Raw genomic sequence first — 12498 nt, forward strand, 5'->3', positions numbered from 1 at the left:
TATATATATATAGATAGATAGTACTTGGTAAGCATGTACCAAGTACTATATTTATTTTCCAGCTCTTTTCATTGCAGATGCAGATGTGATTTATCAGTAAGCAGAGAGAAAGATTAAGGGTATGTGTGACATATTAGTACTAATGAGTCTGGATTTTTGCCCCTTGATTAATATGGGGAAGCTATAGAGCAGTTGTAAGGCTACATCCTCATCATACACATTGTACACTTCATAAAGATAACACTGGCTACAGTGAAGGGTGGGCTAATTATGAGACAGTTGTAGTAAGCTGAGAAGGAAAGTTAAGACCTAATCTTAAAGCAGTTAGACAGCACAAGGAATACATTTAAGAGATATCAGAAAGGAGAATCCCCTGACCTTGGTGACTGATTCAGTGCTGTGAAGGGCAGGAGGCAAGGGTTAAAGAGATTCCCAGGTTGTTGACTTGGGCACCTAGGGGAATGGCAGTATGTCATTATTGCAGTGGTGACAGCAGGATGAAGTGCGTGCAGGCTTCTTCAGGGGTGGGGATACCATAAGGTACCAGTTCACTTCTTGGGACATGTCTGACTTGAGGTGCCTTTGGAGCATCCTAATATATTCAGTAGATAGCTGAATAGATGCATCTGTGTTAGGAAAGAGATGGGGGCTGAAAATAGATTTGGGTCATCAGGGGAGCAGTGAATATGATGATAACCCCCCACCAAGATTATTTTCTAGATAAAGGACCAGAAATAGAGCACTTCCTTGAGAATAAATCTGCTCTATGTTCTGTAATATAATTTGCCATCTGGGAATCTGTTCATCAATGTTTGACTCACCAAGTAGCTTTTCATTTTTAGTGAATGTATTTTTTAACTGAAAATTAAGATATTTCTATGCTCCAACATTTTGAATATAAATTAGTAATTATATTTCAAGATAAGAATGGGGTTTATTGAAAACAAAAATTATATATTTCAATATGTCTATATATTTTTATGTATCTATTGTGTTTATAAAATGTAAAGAAAATATATTACTTATATATTACATTTTTATTGTATGTAAATGTTTTCTATTTGTTTTTTTCTTTAGCTCCTATAAACCTATACCTTGTTTGCCTCCATAAAAGTTTATTTGTTCTTTATATGTTTTATTGACTCCATTTAGAACTCACAGTAATTTGCTTACATTTTTGATAAGCCTTGAAGATAAATATTCTAGACACATTCGAATCATTTTAAATTATTAGTTTGAGCCATATATTTTGACAATTTGATGGATTTTTTATTAACAGACACAACCTATATTCTCTGAAAAAACTGTTATAATTAAAAAGAAAATACTCACTGGGCTTTGTGGCTCACGCCTCTCTAATCCCTGCGACTCAGGAGGCTGAGGCAGTAGCATGGCAAGTTTGAGGCTAACCACAGCAGTATAGTGAGACCCTGTCTCAGAATTTAAAAAAGGGCTAGGATGTAGCTCAGTGGTAGAGTGCCCCTGTATTCTATCCCCACTACCACAAAAAGAAAAATGAAAGAGGAGGAAGGAGGGAGAAAGGAAGTGAGAGGAAGGAAGGAAACACTAGCTTTGGCCTCTGGATGTCAGGGCTGTTTACACACATGAGATCTTTTCTTCTAATTGCCATACTCCTGGGCTACTTTTCTTCTCACACTGACCCACATGCAGTCACTTTCAGGACCATTCTAAGCCCTTCCAGACTTCCACACAGACTCATGCACTACTTAGCCAGGGATCCAATTCTACTCACACTAGTGTGGCACATACTTTGTGCTAGTAAGACTAATTGAACGTCATGTGGGTATGTTCTCTATTTCTGATAAATATATGAGACATTTTTAAAGCAGTATAAAAATGCTTTCAGTATAATTTGAGAAAAAAGTTATATATTTTTTCCTAAATGAAGTATGTAACAGTGGGAAGCAAGAGGAATTCATTTCTTTTATTAAAACATAATTTAAACTTTTTGCAAAGCAGCCTTAGATTTTCAGATAATTTGTATCCATCCTATTCTGAACTTGAATTTATTCAACTGTTTAAAAATCTGACAGTTGGAAAACCTTTCTATATTATTTCTTCTGACACTTATCCCTGAAAAAGATTTAGTACTCTGTTGTTCTATAATTATAAAAGCGTGTAGGTGTTCTTGATATGCAAATGTGATGAGTACGTAAACTGTTTAATGATTATTACTTTCATAAATTCTGAGTCACAAGAACAGTTTACAGCAGATTACATCAGACTATAAGGGTGACATAACAGTGAGTGATCAGATTACCACCAGACTTTTGGGTCTATTGACATATAATTGGTGAATTCTTCTCTGTTTTCAGAACTTTACGATGATCTGCTATTCAATATGTGGTGAATTTACTAGTATATTACATATTGCTGTGCGAATATCTATGTAAGCTTCTGATTATTATAACTAAAAGAAACAGTTATAACCTCAAAAAGCAGATTAATACAGTTAATTTCATGCTGTGTTCTTGTTTCCAAGGAAAGAAAAAGTAGGAAACAAGGTAGAGATTGTGAGATATGAAAATTCAGAAAAGTTTTGTGCTTTCAGTCACTTCTGAAGCAATTTTTTCCAGCCCATATCAAACAGAAAAAGTATATTTCTATTTATTTTTCTTTTCAGTGTGGAAAATAAACCCAAGGCCTTGCATTTGGTAGGCAGATACTCTATCACTGAACCATATCCCCAATCTGTATTTCTATCTTGAAAAGACTCTCTTTGGTAGTTCATTTTTAGTAAAAATCCACTACTGATAAGAATTTCTTACAATAATTAATGCCTTATTCATTTCTGTTTGCTCTGACCTTACCTTATTCTATATAAATAATTCCTATGATGTTTAATTAATAGCCCTGTAGCATTTTTTTCAGATTGTACTTAGAATTTTCTTTCCAAGAGCCAAACTCTTTGAGTATATATGCTGTAATGTGATCCTAGTTTGGGAACACTTTTTAAAACTTTTTAATGCTCTGGTGATTCAAACTTGAATGCCACAATACTTATTTTGGAAAGGAAAAAGGTGACATGACCTATTTTAGAAAGTAGTCATAATATCCAGTTATCTGCAGTTTCTTTACTTAGAAACTGTTAGCTGACCTGTTCATTACTAGAAAAGAAATTTAAATCAGGTTAAGATTCCTTGTGCTGTAAAAAAAAATCTAAAATTATATAATTTTCAAATAAATTTTAGAAACAGATGATACATGGTAAAGAGCTTAGGTTTGGCCTTGGTTTGAATCTGTGAGACCCTGAACCTCAGTTTCTTCATTTATAAATAAAGAGGGGATAGGGATTTAGCTCAGGGGTAGAGTTCTTGCCTCATGTGTACAAGGCTCTGGGTTTAATCCAAAAAAAAAAAAAAAAAAGGCGGGGGGGTATAAATTTACCACTGTTCAAAAGTTGATGTGCAGAATAAATGAGTTATACATGTAAATTAATCAGGAATCCCCAACTATGTGAATTTCTAATGCAATTGACGACTCAATCAAATGTTCTTAGCCCTCAGGGGAACCACAAGACCAGAATGTGTTAATAGAAGAAATGAATGGATCTCCATCCTTTGAGCAGTCACTCGTACCTTCTTCAGAGGGACTACACCCAAGTCTACCTAAGTCTGATAAAAGCCTCATGAATGGTGTTGAGAACTCCAGGTCCTCCCCGTCCTGCATAGATTATGTAGCTTCCAGTCCCAGGAAGCCGTGCTCTGGAAACATGTATGGCAGAAGGCCCAGGAGCACATTCCCAAATTCCCATCGCTTTCAGTTAGTTATTTCAAAGGCACCCAGTAGGGATCTTTTGGATAAACATTCTGAACTCTTTTCTAACAAACAATTGCCATTCACTCCACGCACTTTAAAAACAGAAGCAAAATCTTTCCTGTCACAGTATCGATATTATACACCTGCCAAAAGAAAAAAGAATTTTACAGAACAGCGAATGGAAGCTGAAACCCAGACTGAATTAAGCAGGTATGGCACGTCTGAAAATAAATTAATTAAGCCATATTCTTTTCTATCCATTGTGTACCTTATGTGCCAGACTGAAGGTCTGGTGAGACCATTTTGATTGTAATGAAATTAATGTGACTCTTCCCTATTTTTTCTTTTTTTTAATATTTTTTTAATTGTAGATGGACAGAACACTTTTATTTATTTATTTATTTATTATTTTTGTTTGTTTGTTTCTTTATTTATTTATTTTTGGTGGTACTGGGGATTGAACACAGAGCTTTGAGCATGAGAGGCAAGCACTCTACCAATTGAGGTATATCCCCAGCCCACATTTATTTATTTTTATGTGGTGCTGAGGATCAAACCCAGGGCCTCACATGTGCCAGGCAGGTGCTCTACCACTGAGCTACAACCCCAGCCCTGACTCTTCTATATCTCATTAGATCTATCAGAGGAATTGTTTTTAAAAAAAAGAAAGAAAGCTGTTAATCTTGTCGAGTTCTTTATAAATATGAATGTTACAAAATTTAATTTATTATTCAAACAGTTCTAGAACTTTTGTATGCTTTTAATTATACTTTCAGAAAATCCTTAAAATATGTCATCAGACAGCATTTGTGTAAATATGCATATTGATTCCTGTTAAAAGAGGCAAAACAATGGCTAGGAGAGGATGTAAAAGCAACCCTTCATGCAGCTATCCCTGTGCAGATACTCAATCTTATGCAGCAACAACAGCCCAGGATAATTTAGGCAATTGGTATAATGTCTGGAAATTAAGTATGATTTGCCTCAGTAATGGTTTTACATACAGTAATGCCTGATAAATATTCATTAAAAATTTGCCAAATGATTAAAGAAACAAATTTTATAATATTACATAAACAGTTTGATACTAGTATTTAGTTATTTTAGAAAATAAAAAGCTGACTAGTACTCTTTCATATAGATATTTATTCAGTTATCTATTTATCATATAGATAGGAGGTTCAGTAATATCAGATGATCTACATATATTAAATAAAAATTAAGAAATTGAATCTCTGATAGAACTTGCCAAGCAGGGGAGAACTGAGGAAAACAAGTGTATTGTGTCCTTTTATGATTATGTTTATGAATGTTATATAGATAATAGTCCCCTTGTGATTGTTCTGTATATTTGGCTGAAATCTAGCTACTATTCAAAAAAGTAGTGGAGTTTGGGGGTGCACATGTACTCCAAGCCCCATATCTATTTTCTGATTATATAATTAGAAATTACACATTTTATAAGAGTAGGTAAATGGATCTCGTTCTCTTATGTTTATTTTTTTATAGACAGAAAAGCCTTTTATAGTGCTTATACTTTAAAAGAATAATAATCATTTCTTTTTAAATATTACAGCTTTAATTCTGATTTTGATATAATTGAGACTAAGAACTTGACAGATTCAAAAGTCAACACAAAGCAGGTAATAAATATAAGATCTTTTTTGCGTTGCCACATTTGAATTGCAGATGCTTTAATCTCTCAATATATAACTATTTGGAATATGACGAATAGTCTCTTGGTGGCACTTGTTGTATAAAATATAGCCAAAAAGTAAAAGGTGTGCCTATTTACAGTCCCCTCTGAATGGCCAGATTGGTCCTGCCGAATCAAGGAAAACATTTGTTATTAGCATATAGATGGTTGGTTGTCTGACTGCATAGACAGATGGATGAATAAAATCACTGAAGTATTGTTTTAAAAAATGCAGACTTGGACTACAAAAGTTACAGTGCTTTTACTTTTACTGGATATTTCAGTTCATTTTCCTTGAAATTTGCTGTATTTTATTTCTGCTTTCATAATGCACCTTTGGAGCAAATTATTTATTCTTTTTATTACATTCCCAGGCATCTAATTACATGACGTATAGCACCAAAGAAGAAACGACCCCTTTACTTTTACAAGGGAATGACTTAAGGTGGCACACTGTTAAAGATGGTACTCTGCAGCCTTCTTCACAAAGGTAACCATTTACAGGAAAATTATTTTTGCTGTCTTCATCTAATTATTTTTCTGTATAACAGACATATAGTATTTACAACATAAGTACTATAGTTATATGCTTTAATCTCTTATAAGATTAAGTAGCAGAAGTAGTTTCACTAAAGAAGTTTTACAAAGTTAGGTGCTAAATAAAGGTTTTAATGAATTGATTTTGTTTGTGTATTAATAAAGGAATAAAGGACACTAGTATATTATTTGTTATCTGTATTCATATAAAAAAGGATTTTCCCCAAGACAGTTTCCTGACAACTGGTGTTAACCAATTTACATGGCATCAGTAAGACTGAAGAACCTGACCATTTGAGGAGTCATAATTGATGATTTTGAATAGCCATATATGCTACTGCTTCATCTGTCCCTGCTATGTGGAGGCACTCTTAAGGAAATACTGATCATGTTTAGTAATTGCGGAAAACTAAACCTAAACAAAAATTATAGGAAGCAGGTGTAGGGAACCTTTGGTAACCAGTTTCAGTTATCAACTGCATTTCCAGTGTCCAAGATTGGATATGAAATGAAGTGGGTAGAATAAAGGAAAGAGTGAAGATTTTAAAAGGCAAGAATGAGTGATATGGGGTTGGGGTTGTGGCTCTGCATTGGAGCACTTGCCTAGCACATGCAAGGCCCTGGGTTTGATCCTCAGTACCACATAAAAATAGATAGAATAGAGGTATTGTGTCCAGCTACAACTAAATAAATATTTTTCTTAAAAAAATGAGTGATATATACCAGAGCAGAAAGAAAGTACACGCCATCCCCTCAGGGCCCCGCTTCTCAAACTCAGGTGTTTGCTAGGAAGATCTCACCTGCTGAGGCCACAGGGGGGGGTTCACTGTTAACCTCTCTGTCCTTGAAATTCCTAGTGCTTCAGCACACATAACTTAATATTTATAAGGTGCTCTTGAGCTAGTCTGAATTGAATATAAAGAATGATTGAAACAAAGAAATATGTATCTTTTCTAATAGTTTTTATATAAAAGAAGTAATATAGTTTATATATAAAAGAAGTAAAGTATTATAATTGAGTATGCCTGAATTTTAGGATCTTGAAATTAATTAATGGTAATATAACTGAATAATGACAGTTTATTATGACTAGCTTAATAAAAATTTCCATAGGAAAATGTTTTCAGCATTACTTATCGTTAACCTTAATCAAATTGTCATTGTATAAGGGAATTGCCATAGTGTAGTTTTTAAAAGGATATTGAATTTATAACGAGATTGTCAGTTTAAAAATCTGTGTATACTACTAGCTAACATTAACTTTGGCAAGTTACTTAGCCTTTTTGGTCCTTGGTGAATTTGTTAGTACATGGGGAAAATAATCCCTAAACAACTAGGTTTTTTTTTTTTTTTTTTAGGAAAGATTAAATTAAATCATGGATACGAAAATGCTTTAAAAATTCCAAAACATAGGAATACTTATTGTATGCCCACCAAAATGTTTTGCTAAAATATTTTAACTTTTTCTTTCTAGGACAGCGTGTCAGTATACCATGAAACTTCCTTCAGAAAATAAAACCTACTCCAAGTAAGATATTTTTAACCTCTTCATTTTGCTTAGTTGGAATCAAGAATTAAGAATTACAAACTGCCCGCTCCTCCCCATCCTATGGTGCATGCCTGTAATCTAAGCTACTTTGGAAGCTGAGGCAGGAGGATTAAAAGTTTTGAGGCCACCTGGGTAATTTAGCAAGATCCTGTCTCAAAATTTTTCAAAGGGTTTTGGGAATGTAACTCAATAGAAGAATGCTCTTGGGTTCTGTCTCTGGTTCCAAAAAAGAAATTAAGAATCACAGAAGCCATTATAAAATAAATCAGGATTGAACACTAATCTCTCTTACCACCTGTTTTAGATCACCATTCTTATAATACCAGCTAAATTTAAGAAAATCACTAGAATTTCTGAAATAACTTTCATTTCATTATCTCCAGTAGAAAGTTTTCCTTGGGGCTGGGGTTGTGGCTCAGTGGTGGAGCACTCACCTTGCACATGCGGGGCCCTGTGTTCGATCCTCAACACCACATAAAAATAAAGAAATAAAATGAAGGTTTTGTGTCCAACTAATAAAATATTTTTTTAAAAAAAGAAATTTTTCCTTAAGTTAATAATAGCTACCATATTTTTTAAATAAGTGGTACTTATAATTAGTGCTTATTTTGTAAATTAAAATAATAAGAGTTTTCAAGAAATACATATTTTTAGTAGTTCAGGATGCTATTTTCTTTTAAGAGAGAGAGAGAGAGAATTTTAATATTTATTTTTTAGTTTTCGGCATACACAACATCTTTGTATGTGGTGCTGAGGATCGAACCCGGGCCGCACACATGCCAGACGAGCGCACTACCGCTTGAGCCACATCCCCAGCCCTTCAGAATGCTATTCATAGAGATTTCTAACTACATCAGTTCTTTGCAGATATTATAATTGTAGTTTTTAATGTTGTTAAGTTACATTTTTAAAGGAAAATAATCTATTTATTCCAAAACTTGGCTGCTTTTAAGCAAGCAAAACCCTGTGATTCAGTTTTAAAATGAGCCTGGTACTGTGGAATGTGCTAGTAATCCCAAATTAAGGAGGCTGAGGCAGGAGAATCTCTTGAGCCTAGGACTTTGAGGCCAGCCCGGAGAACATAGACCTCATCAAAAAAAAAAAAAAAAAAGTTCTCCCAGAGAGCTTCTTAAACTCATGAATGAATTCAGAACAGTAGCAGTATATAAAATTAACACCCATACAATTGGGATCAATTGTTTTCCTATACACCAATGATAAGTCAGCTGAAAAATATTCCTCAGAAAATATAAACATTGATGTCACTTAGTTGCTAAGAAACCCAAAATAATCTATCTAACAAAAGAAGTGAAAGACCTCTACAATGAAAACTACAGAACACTAAAGAAAGAAATTGAATAAGATCTTAGAGGATGGAAAGATTTCCCATGCTCTTGGATAGACAGAATTAACATTGTCAAAATGGCTATACTACCAAAACTGTTATACAGATTTAATGCAATTCCTATTAAAATTCCAATGGCATTCTTCATAGAAATAGAAAATGCAATCATGAAATTCATTTGGAACAATAAGGAGACCCAGAATAGCCAAAGAAATCCTTAGCAAGAAAAACGAAGCTGAATATATATATATATATATATATATATATATATATATATATATATATATGTCACAATAGTATAATAGATTGTGTATTATTCTACAGAGGGCTAGGGTTGTGGCTCAGTGGTAAAGGACTTGCCTAGCATGTGTGAAGCACTGGGTTCAATCTTCAGCACCACATAAGAAGATAAATAAGTAAAATAAAGGTATTGTGTCCACCTACAACTAAAAAGAAAAAAAAAAAGAAAAAGAAAAAATTATACTACAGAGCCATAGTAACAAAAACAGCATGGTATTGGCACCAAAACGAATATGCAGACCAGTGGTACAGAATAGAAGACAGAGACAAACCCACATAAGTACAGTTATCTCATACTAGACAAAGGTGCCAAAAACCTACATTGGAAAAAAGATAGCTTCTTCAACAAATGGTGCTGGGAAAACTGGGAATCCATATGTAGCAAAATGAAATTAAACCCCTATCTCACCCACACAAAACTCAACACAAAGCGGATCAAGGACATAGGCATTAGACCAGAGACCCTGTGCCTACTAGAAGAAAAGTAGGTCTAACTCTTCCTCAATAAGACTACCAAAGCACAAGAAGTAAAATCAAGAATCAATAAATGGGAAGGCATGAAACTAAAAAGCTTCTTCACAGCAAAGGAAACAATCAAGAGCATGAACAGAGACCTACAGAATGGAAGAAAATCTTTACCACCTGCACCTCAGAGCATTAATCTTCAGAATATACAAAGAACCAAGAAAACTTAACACCAAAAAAACCAAATAACCCAATTAGTAAATGGGTAAAGGAACTGAACAGGCACCTCACAGAAGAAGAACTACAAATGGTCAAAAAATATATGAAAAATGTTCAACATTTCTAGCAATTAGAGAGAAGCGAACCAAAACTACACTGAGATTTCTTCTCACTCCAGTCAGAATGACAATTATCAAGAATACAAGCAACAATAAATATTGGTGAGGATGTGGGGGGAAAGGTTCACTCATATATTGCTAGTGGGACTGCAAATTGGTTCAACTACTCTGGAAAGCAGTATGGAGATTTCTCAGAAAACTTGGAGTGGAACCACCATTTGACCTAGTTGTCCCACTCCTTGGTTTATATGCAAAGGACTTAAAATCAGCATACTACAGTGATGCAGACACCTCACTGTTTATAGCAGCTCAATTGACAATAACCAAGCTACAGAACCAACCTAGGTTCCCTTCATCAAATGAATGGATAAAGAAAATACTACTCAGCCATAAATAAGAATGAAATTATGGCATTTGCTGGTAAATAAGTGGAACTGGAAGATATTATGCTAAGTGAAATAAGCCAATCCCTGAAAACCAAAGGCCAAAAGTTCTCTCTGATATGTTGATGCTAACCTACAACAAGAGAGAAGTAAAGAAGTTTATTGGATTAGACAAAGGGGAATCAAGGGAAGGGAGGGAGGATGGGAATAGGAAAGACAGTAGAATGAATCAGACATAACTCTCTTATGCTCATATATGAATACATGGCCAGTCCATATCATGTACATCTACAAGAATGGATACAAATTGGAATGGTTGCATTCCATGTATGTATGATATATCAAAATATACCCTACTGTCATGGATATCTAAAAACAACTTTAAAAAGTTACTTTTTGGTACAGTATTTTAATCTATTATCTGATTTTCTTATTAATTATTTACCTTATATATACTTATTCGGTAATTATTTATTGAGTATTTTTATACTTGTTATTTGTTTCTATTAATTCACTAATTTCAGCTAATTAGTATTATCACTTCCTTATAATAGCTTCTAAAATATAGTTAATCTCAAAAGATAGTATAATAAAGAAATATGTCTAAGGGGCTGGGGTTATGGCTCAGCAGTAGAGTGCTTGTCTCACACGTGCAAGGCCCTGGGTTCTCTCCTCAGCACCACATAAAAATAAATAAATAAAATAAAGGTTTAAAAAAGAAAAAAAAAAGAAATGTGTCTAAGTATTTATAAATCACTGTTGCATTGATGTTCACAAATTTGCCTATTAGATTTTTTTCTCCTCAAGCATTTTGAGAACATAGCAAATTTTTCTTCTTAGTAAATTTCCCAACCTTAATACAAGTTGCTTCCTCTGAGCAGAAAAGGACTTCATAGTTAAAGCTCCTTCTTCTCTGGACAGCTTCCCTTTCCCTCCCACAAGGGCTTTGAGGGATGCATCTCTGCTGCTGGACATGGTCAGGAGCCAGAGGAAATGCAAATACTGCTCAGATAAACTTGCTCCCAGTGGAGATCACATCTCATTGCCCTCTTGCCCTCGGTTGCTCTCTTTTTTTTTTTTTTTTAATTCTGCTTATTTTTCCTATTGTTATATTTTCCTCTATTATATTTCCTCTGTATCTTCTCACTTTTAGTAAACACTTATCTTTCATAATTTGAGAAAGTAAAAATATGTTTTATGATATTCCTCTCAAGTGATATCCTCTCCAGTGATAATTAATGGAAGTACATTTATAATTAAAGAGCTGTTTCTGACTAGATAGCCATGTTTCCTGTAGTTTTCAGAAAAAATAAGCAATGATTTTTCTGTTCTGCATTGCCTTCCCAGTGATGAAGAACTGTCATATCTGAGTTTCATTGAAGATGTAACAGATGAAATTTTGAAACTTGGTTTATTTTCAAACAGGTTAGATTTTTAAAATTGTGTTATGCCAGCTGAGTTGCATATTAAATGTTTTTCATACGGTGTTAATTTCTTAGTTATTTTCATACATTAAGAAATGAAAAAATATATTGCTTCTCAAGATATTATAATTGATAGCAAGTTATAGAGAATGTTTAATTCATACTCTGGGGCAAATCTACAGTTTGGGTGAATTATAGAAAAAGAATGAAGATTTTATTCATTTAAGTATTATTATATCTCTTGGTTATAGCAAACTGGTAAAATTTTTGCTTCTTATTTACAAAACTGTATAATCCCATTTTACTAATCTGAAATTGTCATGAGAATCAAAAGCAAGCATTCTTATTACAACCGTTACTACTTTTAGATCTGATAAAATAAGAACAAATTAAAAGCTAGATTTGCATACTGTAAGTGAAATGGAAAGTTTGCAAAACCAGATGAGGTTTTGCATATCTTAAGGAAATTGAGTGTCCTGAATCTAGCTTGAAAATATATATAAAATTTATTGGCACTAGGGTCTTCTTGATTGTGTAGCATAGGGGAGGACCCTAATACACATTCTCCATGCTTTCTCAGTTATAATTGTAATTTGCCAAGTGCAGACATTTCTAGTGAGTGACTTCTGTCCGTACATCAAATATTTTTAAATCAAAGCCAACATTTTAATTATTGGAATA

General features: G+C 33.7%; 1 protein-coding gene across 11 annotated transcripts in view; it reads left to right on the forward strand.

Moving 5' to 3' along the window:
* The window catches only part of Spata7 (spermatogenesis associated 7), a 40757-nt gene that overhangs the window by 25812 nt on the left and 2447 nt on the right, over positions 1 to 12498 (forward strand). For 8 of the 11 annotated variants that reach the window (XM_048799136.1, XM_015494590.2, XM_048799141.1 and 5 more), the window contains 5 exons: positions 3521 to 3990; positions 5357 to 5423; positions 5851 to 5966; positions 7488 to 7541; positions 11741 to 11818. In XM_048799136.1, the coding sequence (XP_048655093.1) occupies positions 3521 to 3990; positions 5357 to 5423; positions 5851 to 5966; positions 7488 to 7541; positions 11741 to 11818 (785 nt within the window). The remainder of the gene's footprint in view (positions 1 to 3520; positions 3991 to 5356; positions 5424 to 5850; positions 5967 to 7487; positions 7542 to 11740; positions 11819 to 12498) is intronic. The other 3 variants (XM_048799145.1, XM_048799138.1, XM_048799146.1) reach the window with 3 other exon arrangements.

Source organism: Marmota marmota, unplaced genomic scaffold, assembly GCF_001458135.2.
Source record: "Marmota marmota marmota unplaced genomic scaffold, marMar, whole genome shotgun sequence".
NCBI classification, from domain to species: domain Eukaryota; kingdom Metazoa; phylum Chordata; class Mammalia; order Rodentia; family Sciuridae; genus Marmota; species Marmota marmota.